Source organism: Pungitius pungitius, chromosome 1 (assembly GCF_949316345.1).
Source record: "Pungitius pungitius chromosome 1, fPunPun2.1, whole genome shotgun sequence".
Taxonomy (NCBI): Eukaryota; Metazoa; Chordata; class Actinopteri; order Perciformes; family Gasterosteidae; genus Pungitius; species Pungitius pungitius.
Window position 1 is genome coordinate 469227 of NC_084900.1, and position 17031 is coordinate 486257.

The 17031-nt window shown below is 46.6% G+C and overlaps 2 protein-coding genes across 2 annotated transcripts; both read right to left on the reverse strand.

The window, feature by feature from the left end:
* Positions 1-3792: 3792 nt before the first annotated feature.
* cysltr3 (cysteinyl leukotriene receptor 3) lies at positions 3793-7851 on the reverse strand. The gene is made up of 5 exons (XM_037479377.2): positions 7797-7851; positions 6580-6780; positions 5361-5528; positions 5118-5285; positions 3793-4859 (listed from the first exon to the last, which is right to left on the reverse strand). Exons 2-5 carry the CDS (start codon positions 6753-6755, stop codon positions 4331-4333), a joined length of 1041 nt encoding a protein of 346 aa, XP_037335274.2. The 5' UTR covers positions 6756-6780; positions 7797-7851; the 3' UTR covers positions 3793-4330.
* Positions 7852-8685: 834 nt separating this feature from the next.
* On the reverse strand, positions 8686-15007 carry LOC119222563 (sodium/hydrogen exchanger 9B2). The gene is made up of 13 exons (XM_037479309.2): positions 14934-15007; positions 14613-14706; positions 13876-14046; positions 13608-13750; positions 13403-13530; positions 13207-13288; positions 12649-12742; positions 12468-12574; positions 12241-12390; positions 12004-12112; positions 11733-11869; positions 10263-10437; positions 8686-9977 (listed from the first exon to the last, which is right to left on the reverse strand). The coding sequence occupies exons 2-13, from the start codon at positions 14704-14706 to the stop codon at positions 9889-9891; spliced, it is 1479 nt and encodes a 492-aa protein (XP_037335206.2). The 5' UTR covers positions 14934-15007; the 3' UTR covers positions 8686-9888.
* Between the last annotated feature and the right edge of the window lie 2024 nt (positions 15008-17031).

The window sequence follows — 17031 nt, forward strand, 5'->3', positions numbered from 1 at the left end:
CGTGTCCTTCCCTCTGCTTTGGCATTGGAGCAGAGAATCACGTGCACAAAGAAGAGTGGGCGGAGCATCCCGAGCACCATGACGTCACAGCAGAGCAAAGCCAGCTGAGGAGGTCTGCAGCGTAATGTCTGGACTGAAAGGGCCAATGTCCCTGACCCCCGACCCCTCAGGGACCCACTGAGGTCACCTGGTCCGTGTTTAAATGGTGTAAATATGAAGGGACAGCTGCCACATGTCACCATGACAACGACTAATATATGATATACAACTGCGGGTTTTTATTTCATTCGTTTTACTCTTTCATCATGAGAAGAGAGGTTGTCTTTTGAATTTAATCTGTCTTAATGTTTTAAATGAATTTGTTCTGATGTGACAGTCTGAACACAAGTGTGGCTTGTCTTCTCTACCTGTTATACTCCTGGGAGATGCAGTGGAACCTCACCTTCAGCTCTCACTGTGACCTCCAGCTCTCACTGTGACCTCCAGCTCTCACCTCCAGCTCTCACCTCCAGCTCTCACTGTGACCTCCAGCAGTCACCTCCAGCTCTCACCGTGACCTCCAGCTCTCACTGTGACCTCCAGCTCTCACCTCCAGCTCTCACTGTGACCTCCAGCTCTCACTGTGACCTCCAGCTCTCACCTCCAGCTCTCACCGTGACCTTCAGCTCTCACCTCCAGCTCTCACTGTGACCTCCAGCTCTCACCTCCAGCTCTCACTGTGACCTCCAGCTCTCACCTCCAGCTCTCACCGTGACCTCCAGCTCTCACTGTGACCTCCAGCTCTCACCGTGACCTCCAGCTCTCACCTCCAGCTCTCACTGTGACCTCCAGCTCTCACCTCCAGCTCTCACTGTGACCTCCAGCTCTCACCTCCAGCTCTCACCGTGACCTCCAGCTCTCACTGTGACCTCCAGCTCTCACCTCCAGCTCTCACTGTGACCTCCAGCTCTCACCTCCAGCTCTCACCGTGACCTCCAGCTCTCACCGTGACCTCCAGCTCTCACCTCCAGCTCTCACTGTGACCTCCAGCTCTCACCTCCAGCTCTCACTGTGACCTCCAGCTCTCACCTCCAGCTCTCACCGTGACCTCCAGCTCTCACTGTGACCTCCAGCTCTCACCTCCAGCTCTCACCGTGACCTCCAGCTCTCACCTCCAGCTCTCACCGTGACCTCCAGCTCTCACTGTGACCTCCAGCTCTCACCTCCAGCTCTCACCGTGACCTCCAGCTCTCACCGTGACCTCCAGCTCTCACCGTGACCTCCAGCTCTCACTGCAGCGGTTCACAACCAGTAGGGAGGTGTTCCAGGCACAGACAGCCTTGGAGGAGGACTCAGAGAAGACCCATGACCAGGTGTAAACACCTTGGATCCCCCAGTCAGAGCCGGGAGAGGGAAGTTTGGGGTCCCCTGCTGTGCTGTTGCCCCCTCAACGCGACCCCAGGTAAGAGGGTGAAGATGAGTGTGTGTGTGTGTGTGTCTGTGTGTGTGTGAGACGATGGTCAGGAAACACACACATACAAACACACAAATCTGTACAAATTGAACCCAAATGGAATTTTCTCTAAATGTTGCCATGTAGATCGTTGTGCTCGACCTTTGACCTCCGTGAGGAGGGATTTCCTCCTGTGACGTAATGAGTGCAGAGTGACCACAGGGGGCGCCGTTAGATAAATTAAACAAGAAGACATTGGCAACTAGATTATTTTGGATAAACCAAAAAGTCTGTTATTGGTGTTTTGACCTTATCCCCAAAGAATGAACTTACAAAATAAGCATTTACCTTTACAAGTATGTTCTTAGGTATTTATTTAAAATACTTTACTATACACGTGTATTTATATAAAAGGAATGTCATTCTGATTTATCCGGGCTCTGCTCTCTCCCTGAAGCTCGATGTGACCCTCGACAGTCTCACTGCCAACTGCACAACATCAGGAGAACATCTTCCCTTCTCACTCAGAAGACTGTTTTCATCTCACGCCTTAACTCACCCCCCCAGGTCTCCCCCCAGCAGGTCTCCCTCCCAGCAGGTCCCCCCCCCCAACAGGTCTCCCTCCCAGCAGGTCTCCCCCCCAGCGGCATCCGACCTCTACAGCTCACCCAGAATGCAACGCCTTCACACAGCTAAACACTCAACAACATCCTGACTATGGGGTCCTGGCTCCTGAATGATGCAATGAACTCCCCAACGACATCACTGTTTTGTTGTTTTAACTGGAAAGCGCCTTGTGCACCTTTTGGCTGTTGTAAGGTGCTCTACAAATACAGTTTGATTGATTGATTGATCAGAACAGCAGAAAGCCTCTACAGTTGAAAAACACACCTCTACCCACCACACCTGCACTAGGTAGCTCCTCTACCCACTACACCTGGACTAGTTAGCACCTCTACCCACCACACCTGGACTAGGTAGCACCTCTATTCGCTACACCTGGACTAGGTAACACCTCTACCCTCTACACCTGGACTAGGTAGCACCTCTATTCGCTACACCTGGACTAGGTAACACCTCTATTCGCTACACCTGGACTAGGTAACACCTCTATTCGCTACACCTGGACTAGGTAACACCTCTATTCGCTACACCTGGACTAGGTGGCACCTCTATTCGCTACACCTGGACTAGGTGGCACCTCTACCCACCACACCTGGACTAGGTAGCACCTCTACCCACCACACCTGGACTAGGTAGCACCTCTATTCGCTACACCTGGACTAGGTAACACCTCTACCCTCTACACCTGGACTAGGTAGCACCTCTATTCGCTACACCTGGACTAGGTAACACCTCTATCCACTACACCTGGACTAGGTAGCACTTCTATTCGCTACACCTGGACTAGGTGGCACCTCTACCCACCACACCTGGACTAGGTAGCACCTCTACCCACCACACCTGGACTAGGTAGCACCTCTATTCGCTACACCTGGACTAGGTAGCACCTCTACCCTCTACACCTGGACTAGGTAGCACCTCTACCCACCACACCTGGACTAGGTAGCACGTCTATTCGCTACACCTGGACTAGGTAGCACCTCTACCCTCTACACCTGGACACCTGGACTGCAGTTCAGACAAACTACCTGTTTCTGGCTCGTTGCACACTGCATTTCCCACCTTTTGTTGACTTTGCGATCTTTGTTACTAGATGTGACACCTCTTTCCCTTTGGTTGACCCTGTCTGCTTCTTTCCTGCAGCTGGGTTGTGGCTGTTGTCACCAAACACCTTTCCACTGCTTCAGTAATCTGGGTTTACAGTGGACTTGTGAGGATATTGTGGCTCTGTGTTCTGGGTGGTTCTGGGTGGGAGGGAACCCGCTCCAGTAAGAGCCCGCCTCATTCTGTTGGACATGATTTGGACACTTTCTTCTTCAGAGGACTCTTCTGAGTCAGATTGATCTTGTTCAGTTGGATTTCTGGACGACTTCCACCTGGACAACAGTCTTGAGTCTTCATCATAGATTTCAGACTCAGAGTCCAACCCCGTTACGGCCTCTCCATCATCCAGCACTTCAGATGTCTGTCTAGCAGCCACCACATCGTGGAGGAAACATGAAATTAATGTTTTCAATAGATCAATAAGTACCTAAATAAATACATTTTGCCTGGTTTACATACCACACACACACACACGCACACACACCATACTGTATAGTAATGTTAGTTATCTCAGTTAGCTAGCTCGTGTTAGCTAGCTCGTGTTAGCTAGTTATAAAGTAGGCTAATCTGTTGATAAATAAACAGTCATGAAAGATACACACACAATATTATATTTTTTACACACTTATGGAAGCTTGGGGTAGTAGTACAAAAACTACAATTTCTTAAAATGTATAAAAGGTAAGTTAAAAATGTTAATGGTATTATATCAACAACATGTTTTTTGAAGAATACCTGGAATATGAAATGATAAAAATTTTTCATTACGAAGATATTTCAATAAAACAACCTCATCGGGTCATTTTTGACCCACTTATGCATCTAAGGGATAAGATGCTAATGAGTGTTAATATTTATTTTACGGTGTGTTCAATAAAATACCGATGGACCATCAGTTTAAGACTAGACCATAATTCAGCCAGGAATGCTACACCCACAGTTCATAGCGTTGTGATGTCAATCATGTTGTTCTTCATTACATTTCGTCACATGTCACGTAGCTGACGACTCAAAAAGTGCATTTCAACCGTAGAGATACAAACTCAGAAGAACAAGAAACAACAAAGTGCAATTTCATCAAATAAGCTGATTTACAACTTGTTATAGATAAGAGTCATTATAAGTCCGGTTTAAGCTTGTTTCACTATTTAGGAGCAGGACAGTGTGGATCTAGTCCAGTGCTTTTCTCTCAGTGAGGGTGTTCCTCCTGCTGCTCAGGGCCGGGTGGGGCCTCGTGGACCCCCTCCTCTGTAGGGAGGAGTGGGCGTCCCTCATGTGGTTCCTGAAGGTCCTGGTGGAGTAGTAGTACAGCAGCGGGTTCACCACGCTGTTGGACGCCGCCAGACACAGCGTCACCACCACGGCGCGCTGCAGCGCCACCGTGACGCCGCAGTCCCATTCGCCGCACACGGCGTGCAGGTGCAGGGTCCGGATCACGTGGTAGGGCAGGAAGCAGAGCAGGAAGGTGGCCGTCACCGCGGCGACAAGGCGCAACGAGCGCTGGCCGGTGCGCCGGCGGACGCCGCCCAAAGGGCCTCCATCGAAGCGGGTCGCCAATCGGAGGACGATGCGGCTGTAGCAGACGATGATGGTGAGGAACGGCAGCAGGAAGCCCAGAGCCAACGCCACGTAGTTGAGGATCAGGACGCGCCCCCAGGAGGAGGGGCTGGACGGCTCGAAGCAGCGAGGGAAGCCCTTCCTGAAACACAGAAGCATTTGATTCTTCTGGGGCTTCAGACAGAAACAGACGAGCAGCTCGTCTTTAAAAGAAAGAATAACGAGGCTCCGAAGGAGGTCGTTGACATTTGACGGGTTCATCCTCTGGAGAGCCGAGTGGCACCTGGGTCATCTGAACGTTTGCATACAGGTATAAAATATTTATAATATACAGTAATAAAGCTTCAAACCTGTAATTGAATGAATACAATAACAGCGATGTAATGGTGATAAAACCCACCTGATGGTCACTCCGTTGCTGAGGAAGGTGACAGAGGACGCGCCTGCAAACAGCCAGACTCCCAGGCAGACCAATAGGGTGCGAAGGGGCGTGACCAGAGCGCGATGATGGAGGGGATGATTGACAGCGAGCCATCGGAGCACACTCAGTAGAGTCAGGAAGAGGATGCTGAGGAAGGGGGAGGAGCTTAAATGTATGAGATACACATAATCAATACACAAAGTGTGTCTGTTTGTGTGTTACCTCGTGTACAAGTTGAGGTAGAAGCCGAAGACGCACAGTCGGCACAGCCAATCAGGGAAGTCCCAGACTCCGTCCCTGAAGTAATAAGCCAATCGCAGTGGGAGGGTGAGGGAGAAGCATCCGTCTGATAGGGCGAGGTTCATCATGACCACGCAGGAGGCGGAGATCCTGAGCAGGAAACACGAAGAAGATACCTGTAAGTTTATTGCTGTTTATAGTTAAAAATAGTTGTTGCTATTACTAACATAATGATAACAACATGATGTAAATCCATGGATAAAATAATATTTTGCAATAAATGAATGAATATAAAAGCGAAATAAAAAATCTATAAAGTTAAGAGTGAAGATAAAAATCAAACTAATATGTTTAATAATATATAAAAATTGAAACTTAAGGAAAAAGAAATATAGATAAAAAGTACAAAAAGCTAAAAAGTAAAAGAGATAATGTTAACAAAGATGTATGAATATTGTATAGTACAACCTTTTATAGCATTTAAATCTTCAGAACATTAATAAATTCAATATTGTAATAAACATCTAAAGATATTTAGAAAACAAAAGAAAAAAAGGTAAAGAAATGAAAGAAAAAGCTGCAACATTTAAAACATAATTCATTTTTATGACTTAAATATGAAATGTCAAAAAGATAAAGATAGGATGTAAATGTTTTTGCCAGGTGGTAAACTGATATGCAAATATGAACCGTTTTATGAGAGAGAGACAAGCTGCTGGTGTTTTACTCTGAAAGGGTTCCGTGTTTGATGAACCAATGAAGCTTCATCGTCAAACCGCAGACAACTGTCACAAAATTACCCTGTGGAGGCTTTTAGAATGGAATATATACACGACTGATGCTAAGCTAACGCAGCGGGGACCTGAGGCTACTTCTTCTTCTGTGTGGAAGTCAACTGACCTCACAAATAAAAAGACACCTGTTTCTATGTGTTGATGATAAAGGTGAAGGATGAATGGAAGTGAAGGGAGAACCTCCCCGAGTAGAGGAACATGGTCGTGTGTCTTGGAGATGAAGGTACAGGATGAATGGAAGTAAAGGGAGAACCTCCCTGAGTAGAGGAACATGGTCGTGTGTCTTGGAGATGAAGGTACAGGATGAATGGAAGTAAAGGGAGAACCTCCCTGAGTAGAGGAACATGGTCGTGTGTCTTGGAGATGAAGGTACAGGATGAATGGAAGTGAAGGGAGGGGCCTCCAACCTTCTGCTTCCCAGCAGGAAGAAGACGGCGAGCGCTGTGATGTTGCTGACGATCGCCACAGGAAACAGCAGCATGTAGGTGATGGTGTAGGCGCGGTACTTGAAGGCATCGTCGTCATGGAAACAGGCCACCAGCAGATCCGTGGGTACGGAGGAGTTGTTGCCAGTGTTCCCCATGGTGTGTGCGTGTGTGTCGGGCCGACTGCCAGGAATACACACAAAGGTATTTACAGCGAACACGCTACACAAATCAATTATTGAAACACAAAGACTTTATTTAAATGAGATGAGTCATCACCGAGAAGCAGGAAGTGCTGTCTGAGATGTGAGAGTGTTTGTGTGACTGTGTGTGTGTGTGTGTTTGTGTTTGTGAGAGTATGTGTGTGTGTGTGTGTGTGTGTGTGTGTGTGCGTGTGTGTGTGTGCGTGTGGTATGTAAACCAGGCAAAACCAGCCAGGTAGTTTTAAACAAAGCCACATTCACATTCTACACTGAGTACATGGCGTACTCTGTGTACTCCATGTATTCTGTGTACTATGTGTACTGTGTGTACTGTGTGTACTGTGTGTACTGTGTGTACTGTAATACAACATACCAAGTAGAATATTTATATTATTGACAATGTTAAATACATTTCTCACTTCACACTGAAATGAACAATAGAGCCGTTCAGACTGAAGGAGAACACGTTCAAACCCCCGGATGTGACCTTTGACCTCCTCCCTCAGCCCTGTTTACACTGTCGGCCAAGAGTTTGATCCCCAAAATCCAGACGGACAATGAGGAGAGAAGTTGCTCGGGATCAGGAGGACACACAGAGAAGTGAAGACAGTAAAATAAAGACCACGTAGTGCAGCAATCAGATAAACATAATAAAATATGTGCTATGGGTTAGTAATAATTATTAATTAGAACAATTGTTGTTGTTGTCATCAACGCTGCTCTGACATTTTGGGGAATCGTTTTATCATTTTTCGGGTTTTATTTTTAGAAGAAAACTGCAAATTAAAACAAGTCAAATTTGTCCTTTTGAAGAAATTCTGTTTTTGTATTTAAGGCACCGATTTTGTTCTTCTCTGTAACATTTTGTTGCGTTTAACAAACAAATGAAGGTCTTTAACCGTAAAGGGTTCATTTAAGGTCTTAAGGAGGAGTTCAAAGGTCGTGAAGCACTCTTTAAATAATAATTATTATTCATATCATGAAACGTTCACTCACCGTTTAACCGTCCGCTTCTGCTCCGAGTTGTGATCCTCTGAGAGACATTAGAGGGTGTGTCAGACACACACAGACACACACACACAGGCAGAGAGCCAACACTAACAGACACACACACACACATTCCTCAGCTCGTCTTCTTTCAGACGGAAATAACTCACTTTGAGTTCTTAAGAAAGTAACATGATGAGTTTTCCTCTCTTAGAGGGTACATGAGACGAGTGTGTGGGCACAGACACACACACACACACACACACGCACACACACACGCACACACACACACACACACACACACGCACACACACACGCACACACACGCACACACACACACACAAACACGCGCACACACGCGCGTACAAACACACACACACACACTTAATAAATAATGAATAACTAAACTGATATTTTCTAGCTATCAATCATTGAAGTTGAACATTTGTCAAATAAATACTATTTCAGAATATAAAAGTCCAGAATTGGATAAAATTAGTACAAATAAATCAAAAAGTGGAAAAAAGGAGTCAGATGAAAATGTGAAAATGAACATTATAAAGATTATAAAGCTTCATTCAGTCAGAGTGAAAACTTGCCTCTGATTTTAACGTGATGCACCTGAAGGTCGCACGAAACCTGCTCGCCTCCTTTCCTTGATGACTCACTTTCACTTCTGCGTCCTCACACCTGTCCCAGTGGTGTGGTTCGTCTCCGGTGACCTTAAGGTGTGAAGGGCACAGCCTGACCCTGGTTTAAAAAACGACAATTTACCCAAAACTCGACGGTAAAATGCATAAAATAATTTCCCCATGGGATTAATAAAGGATTATGAATAAAATAATCATTTCAAAAAATCTTTATTCATTTATTTATTTTTAAAATCAACATTTGCCCCTAGCCCCTCACGCACCACCTGTAATTCCTCCGCCCCCCACCAGAGGGTCGTGCCCCACAGTTTGAGAACCACTGACATAGAGGAATACAGAGGAAGTCTGTCGTCAAGGCAACAATCGCAGCAATTAACAAATACAAGAGACACATTTTAATAAACACCAAAGAAATATAACAACTGTTTACCAAAGTAGTAAAAGAAACACAGGAAACACAGAAAACTGATTCAAAGTTCAGTTACAACTCCAGATGTTTGATTTCTGAGAACTAACAGGCTTTTATTTTGAAAACGAGCGGTCCCATAAGGGCTGGAGTCCGTCCCAGTTGGTCCACACTTGACTGGACAGGTGAGACGGGGTCCATTGGACTGGTCTCCAGCCACAGGACAGACTGATCTGTCCAGGTGAGACAGGGTCCATTGGACTGGTCTCCAGCCACAGGACAGACTGATCTGTCCAGGTGAGACAGGGTCCATTGGACTGGTCTCCAGCCACAGGACAGACTGATCTGTCCAGGTGAGACAGGGTCCACTGGACTGGTCTCCAGCCACAGGACAGACTGACCTGTCCAGGTAAGACAGGGTCCACTGGACTGGTCTCCAGCCACAGGACAGACTGATCTGTCCAGGTGAGACAGGGTCCATTGGACTGGTCTCCAGCCACAGGACAGACTGATCTGTCCAGGTGAGACAGGGTCCACTGGACTGGTCTCCAGCCACAGGACAGACTGATCTGTCCAGGTGAGACAGGGTCCACTGGACTGGTCTCCAGCCACAGGACGGTCACTGATAACCGTATTATAAAAGCAATAAGGTACTTGAGGCTGTATGTTTAGTCAATGTTAAAAACCACAGCCTCTCGAACCTTATTGCTTTAATATATACACTCTGTCCCTTAATGTGTGGTAGCTTTCTTCTTCTACTAATCATTTTAAATAATGCCACGCTGTTGTTGGACGGTTGGTCTGTTGATGTTATGAATCACTTCATATGTCCGTATTTTAACAACGATATTTTTATGATTTAGAAAAATAACTTCTTGTGTGTCAAACAAATGAGTTTCATGTAACACATAACTAGCTGAACATTTAAGCAGAGATGGTAACTAATACAAGCATCAGCACATCAAAAGAAAGTAAAACATATCCGTGTGCACTGGTTTTAACTTATTGATATAGACAGCCTTTTTTGTTCGTCCAATCAGAGGCCTTATAGCTTGCTCTCAAGGGTCACGCAGTCCTTTTCTTGACCAATCCCATAGCTGCTTGGAGTCATAGCTCCGCCTTCTGTGTCATCTGCTGAGATTTAAATAAGTGTCAGTAAAACATGACCTTTTTGTCCTTTATAATAAGTAACAATCACAAAGGGTTGAATGATGAGGAATAAAATGTACAAATTTATCTGTAAACCAAATTCTAAAATAGCATCAAAACTGAAGTACAAATAAAAACTGTGTGTAGACTTGTATCGCTAACGTTATGGAGACCTGTTTTAGTATAAAAGCATTGTAGAGAGGACATTCTGCTTTGAGAGGACATTTTGTCCGGACCTAATTTCTTTTTGATGTGAATGTGACAACTGACCTTTGACCTGCCGGGCCAGGAGGCGCGGCCCTGCCAGTCCGATACCCAGCGCCCCGATGGGAGCCGTGGTCAGGATGGCTAATACGGCTAACGTTAGCACCTCCAAACCAAATTTAATCAAGGTTTCATCCCCCTCCTCTCTCGCCAAGTCCAAGGCCTTGGAGCCAATGGCAGCCTGGAACACAAAGAAATATACCATTCAAAACCTGCTCCTCAGTACCAATTGCACATGACAGGTTCAAGGCCTCTTTTAATGGGTTCCAGTGCTCTTTCGGTAGGCCCTAGCGGAGTAGGTTCTGCAGGTCCTTTTGATGGTCACTTAAAGTGGTTCCTGTAGGGCAGTGGTTCTCAACTTGTCTGGCTCCGGGACCCACCTTTACCCCTTAATGACGAGCCGCGACCCAATTCGATCGGTCAACGGGAGGGTGCTGGTGGGGGCTGCTTCCGCGTTCTAATTGCCGCCTGACTGAAAACATGGACGGACGAGCCGGAAAAACACCGACACTCCGCTGCATTAGAGAAAGTCCCTTCAAAATAAAATCCCAGGATGAATTTTTTTTTTTCTAACTTTTTTTTAAAACTTTTTCTTTTTCCATGCAATGGCCCGCGACCCACTACAAACGGGTCCGCGACCCACTAGTTGAGAAACACTGCTGAGGGGGATTCTACTGGTCCCTAAGAAAATTCTGATAGGGAATGAAAGAGATCCATCCTTGAGGTTCTAACGGGTTTCGCCCACAACCATTGGCTTCTGAAGAATCTTTTTTGAACACTAAAGGTTCCATTAAGAACCCTTCATCCAAATAACCTTTTTTGAAGAGTTTTTCCAGGATTTTGGTAGAACATCTGACACTTTGTGGTTTTAGATGTAACCCTTTAAATAGAAAGGGATTCCTAAGTGGGTTCACGTTCACACCCTTTGAAGGTGGAAAGGTTCTCGACAGATTGAGAGAGGGTTTCGAGTGGATCTGTTATAGAATAGAAAGGTGATCTGTAGAAAACAGTACAGAACGGTTCTCTTTTCAGGAGAAGCCAAGGAACCCTACTTGGTTCTAGTCATCAACCTTATTTAAATGTAGTCATAGGAGTCACCAAAGAGGTTTCTAGGAGTCTTGAAGGTAGTCATAAGGGTCCATAAAAAGGTTATTCTAAACCTTTTGAGAAACCCATCCTCCTAAAAGTGGTTATAGGAATCATATGTAGTCATACAATTTGTAGTTTTTTCACTGTGTTTTTTTGGTTTCTGCAGATGATTCTATGGGTTCCTTAGGAGATTGTCGGTATCTTTTAGAGTCTGGTCATGTCAAGTCAGTGTTGGTTGGTTGTGTCAGTTGGTTGTGGTGTTCCTATAATTAATTAAATTGGTCCTTAGGTACTAGGTTATCATTGACAGAGCAGTCATTGAGAAAGTCTCAGGGGTCCTTGGGTTGTTCTTGTGGTCTGTGATCAGCTTCTGGGGGTTCTGCAGACCTGTACGGTGGCTTTGGGCAGCCATGCGACAGAGATGAAGAGTTTCTCCTTCAGGTTAAATCCTCCGTAATGAACCAGCAAGAAGGTGACGAGCAGGCGGACCACCAGACCAATACTGATGCAGGCCAAACCAAGACCTGTAAACCCAAGAGAGTATAACCTGCTTAAAACACATCTGGAGGTTCAGTTTGCTAAGCTTGTTTATAGAAGGCCCACTTCCTGGTTCCTGAGACCAGGTCCAAATGATGTGCTGTTCTCGCATGGTTCTCACCCACGGTGCTGGGGCTAAGGGTCGATATGGTGATCTCCGCGCCAATCAATCCGAAGAGGAGCGGCTGGAACACATCCCAAGACGTCCCCACCATGGCTGCCACCGGCGCCTGGACACAAGGAGACAACCACTGACCTCAGACCATCTGGAGGAAACCCATTAACACGGTTCAAAGGCCACGCTGAGGTTGCACAAACAGGTCTGGATCTGGATTAACGTGATCCAGATGTGCAATACCTTGTCGGTCTTCCATCCCAACGCAGCCAGGAAGGCCAGAACCAGTGTGCAGAGACCACCAGCTCCGGCAAAGCCAATGACATGACTGAAGAAGACCGAAAATATGGACAGACCCAACAACATGAGAGTCCTTCTGACCACCAGATCCTCCTGCAGATATACACACAGTACATTTAGAAAATTGTCAAGAAAAAATGATCAAGATTTAAATGGAACCAGACTCTGACCTGGTCTTTACTGGGGAAACAGCACAGGAAAAGACCCAGAATCATCCCGGCGATGACCCCTCCCACCACCTCCAGAAGGCCCTTCAGTATGTTCATCCACGTTGAGCCTGTAGGATAAAACAGCCTGTAGAACCTGATGGAACCCGATGGAGTAAAGTTGAGCATGTTTTCCAGTACGGACCTGTGGAGAAGGCGATTCCCAGGCAGGTAGAGAACCCTGTTATGGCCAGAATGTCATCAAAGCTCCCGGCAGCCATAAGGAGGGTGGGGATCCCCTGGACAACCACAGGGAACATCAATAGAACATTGATGGAATATCACATCAATACAAAGAATATATTCTCTGGGTATTATGGGTGATACTGGCAGTACTGAGAAGGTTCCAAGGCTTCTTTAAGATGTTTTACTGGCCGGCTAAGAGGTTCTAGTGGCTGCTGAGGAGGTTTAAAGGTTCCTCTATGGTTCTAGTGGCCGCTGAGGAGGGTTAAAGGTTCCTCTATGGTTCTAGTGGCCGCTGAGGAGGTTGTAAAGGCCCCTCTATGGTTCTAGTGGCCGCTGAGGAGGTTGTAAAGGCCCCTCTAGGGTTCTAGCGGCTGCTGAGGAGGTTGTAACGGTCCTGCAAGAGGTTCCAGTGGCCACTGAGTAGTTTTTGGTTGTACCTAAGGGGTCGGTGGTCTTCCTGGTCCTCTTAGAGCCGGTTCTTGTTTCTTTTAATCACAGAGTCATCTGAGTGCTTTACCTTCTCCACTCCGAGTCCTTCTCTCTGCAGGAGCAACATTGAGGGGACCACGACCGCCGGAGACACAGCAGCAAGGACGAAGCTACACGCAGACACACAAATACAGACACACACATGCACAACTTTTAACACAATGGTACCAATACAGAGAGCTAGTTTCCACATGTTTATATGTTGACATGTGTCTGTGTGTTACCCCAGGATGAAGCCCCACACCCACGGCAGACCCAACAGGAAGTGAGAAACCAGGGCGACGACGCAGGCCTCCATCACGCACGGGCCGATAGCAAGACGCAGACACACCGCCTTCAGGCGACTCAGCGCCTGCATGAACACATCTGGTCATCGGGTGTGTGTGTCAAAGTGTGTGTGTGTGTGTGCGCATGTGTGTGTGCGCTCACCGACGGGTCGAGGCCCAGCCCAGCTCTGGTCAGGATGATTGACAGCGCGATGTTCCTCAGAGCTGAAGACCAGTGCGTGTGGATGAAGACGGCGTCCGTGACGTAGGGAACGTTACGCAGCAGCAGCCCGGCCAGCAGCATGCCTGCAGCCAATCAAAGCCTCTTAAATAGTAACTACTTAAATATATACATGTTTAATTATATGTGTAATACACACACTTTTTAAACAAAATAGCAGATTTGATTGGTTTCAGGCGTCGGGTCGTACCAAGTAGCGGAGGGAAGGGGGGCAGGGTGGGCAGCTGGATCATTCCCACCAGCTTCCCCCCCAGCACGGAGCAGATGAAGAGGACCACGATGCCAAACAGGTTTCCTCCAGGTAAACACTCACTTCCTGTTACAGACCAGACGACTCCGAACAGCAGGGCAAACAGACACACTGCACGTACACACACACACACACACACACACAGGGATAGATTTACATTGTGCTGGTAACCAGTGCAGGGAGAGGACTGGTGACCAGTGGAGGGAAAGGACTGGTGACCAGTGGAGAGAGAGGACTGGTGACCAGTGGAGGGAAAGGACTGGTGACCAGTGGAGAGAGAGGACTGGTGACCAGTGGAGGGAAAGGACTGGTGACCAGTGGAGGGAAAGGACTGGTGACCAGTGGAGGGAGAGGACTGGTGACCAGTGAAGGGAGAGGACTGGTGACCAGTGAAGGGAGAGGACTGGTGACCAGTGAAGGGAGAGGACTGGTGACCAGTGGAGGGAAAGGACTGGTGACCAGTGGAGGGAGAGGACTGGTGACCAGTGAAGGGAGAGGACTGGTGACCAGTGGAGGGAAAGGACTGGTGACCAGTGGAGGGAAAGGACTGGTGACCAGTGAAGGGAGAGGACTGGTGACCAGTGGAGGGAAAGGACTGGTGACCAGTGGAGGGAGAGGACTGGTGACCAGTGAAGGGAGAGGACTGGTGACCAGTGTTGTTGCTGAGTGGTCGTTACCTTTGGTGACAATCAGGCTGAGGAGTCCACGAGGGCGAGGACATCGGTCCTTCAGACGGATGCAAGACTCACAGCAGGAGGACGAGTCAGACATCTAACACACACACACACACACACACACACACACACACACACACACACACACACACACACTATTAACGGAATGTCTTACTCTTGTCTTGGCTGTCAAAATGATTTCAATGAACAACTGTTGCTTTCGGTTAGCCTTTCTCAGGGTTCAGGGGTCACGTTGACTTGTGTGTGTGTGTGTGTTGTTGTGTATATCCATTAATGTGTGTGTTCGCGTGGTCGACTACTCACCCTGGCGGTGTCCAGTTCGTCCGTCTTCCTCCGCGGCAGGACGGTGATCTCTCTCTCGTCCCGAGTGACCTGGACTTTACTCCCTGCCTGCACCATTGTGCGTGTGTGTGTGCGTGTGTGTGTGTGTGTGTGTGTGTGTGTGTGTGTGTGTGTGTGTGTATTAGTCACAAAAGGGAAGTAGGAGATAGAGACAGAGGGTGAATAAGTAGTTAGACTCTGTCCACAAACCTCCACTAAAACACTAACAAACTGTAGCATTAAACTGGACTTCTAATGGCTCTTATTTATAACAAGTTGAAATCGGCTTATTTGATGAAACTGAAATTGGGATTTTCGAGGTCTATTCTGATTGGCTGCCATCAAATCGGTTAAAATTGGATGAAAATAGATTTAAATACTTCTAATCTTTGAGTTTTAGGAGGAAGTGCCACGTATTTTTAAGTTAAAAGTCTCCAGTCCAATAATAAAAGTCACAAGTCAGTGGTGACAAAGTTTGAGCTGCAGATGTTTTGGGGATTTGGGGAAGTTGAGTTTGAAGTCATGTGACACGAGTCTACGCATCTGAGGCTAAAGAGAAGATATTCTGTTAAACTTAAACTTGGTTTGGCTTTGATCTCTTCTTAATCCTTAACATTCCTATCAACTGACCTTTTGTGTTTCAGTAAAAGTTAAACAGAGTCGCCATAACTTCATAAAGATTATTTTAAATATTATTAAGTATTTTTTGTGGTTCATCGACGTTTCAAAGTTCAAACACACTCAGTTTGTTCTTCCTCTTTTTGTTCCATCGCCGTTTAATGAAGGATTTATTGTTAAATCGCATGAATCATTAAACCAGCAGGTAGACTCAGAGCTCTTCTCTGTTCTGACTCCAGATCTTTGACAACCTTCTCTTTGGTTGCTGCAGCATTAACAAAATAATAATAATAATAATACATCCCTCACTTTGCAATGGAAGCCACCTATAAGCTCATTGAAATTCAAATAGTTCACTTCACTATTCAGACTACAACTTGACCAAAAAATGCACTTTGTTGTTTCTTGTTGATCTGAGTTTGTTTCCTTCTGGTTAAATGCACTTGTTGTAAGTCGCTCTGGATAAAAGCATCATCTAAATGACATGTGATGCAAATAGTTCACTGTTTTTCAGATGTAACGCTGAGTCGCAACCTCCTTTCACACGCTGAGTGAGACCATAGTTATGGAATACACCACGTACTTCTGCAGACCCTCTGGCCTGAGGACTATCACCACAAATATTACCATCACATCAGTCTAAATCCACACAGCTTATAGACAACAGTTCAGTAAAAGTTTAGGCTGGTCTGTATGTTTGAGAAGAATTCAGAGTCACATATTTCCACCATTTTTCTGATCACCCTCAGAGTCTCAGAGCAGTCAGGAGCTGCCCTGCATCCTTCCACCTTCGCTGTCATTTCTTATCGTGCTTTGAACATCCAGGTCATCAGATGGACATTCAGAAGCCTGTGAGGGAAAATCACATCTACAGCTGTAGGCTTGTGTCCTTGTTCTCAGTGGTCCTTCTCCCACGTCCTGCAGGTGTCATTTCTCCTTTGTCTTTGCACTGAGACAGTTCCAGGCAGGACGACCGTTTGAAGGTTGACTGTCGTCCCCCAATGAGAGGGTCGGCTCAGGCTAAACCACATGTCCACGTGTCTTTGGGAAGACCCCAACATTGCTCCTGTAGCTGCAGTGTGTGAATGCAGCGCGTCCTTTTGTTACTACGAGCTGGGTTTGAGTCCTACTTCCTCCTGAACCTCACACGACGGCTTGTGCACACATTTAAGGGTATTTATAGATATGAACATGTTACCTCATGAGCTCGTCTCTCTCTGTCTTCATTCCTCTGACAGAACCTTTTCGTTGATTCTTCGTCCATCATCTAAAGCAAACAAACACATTTGTTCTCTATACTTTCGCTTACAAACTCAACCTGGTCCCTAAATCCGGACCTGGTCCCTAAATCCGGACCTGGTCCTTAAATCCGGGTCCTGAGTCCTCCACGAGCGACACAAAAAGACCTGAACGTTGTCATGTGTCTGGGGCTTTTATTGTGAAAGGCAGTAATAGAAGGTCT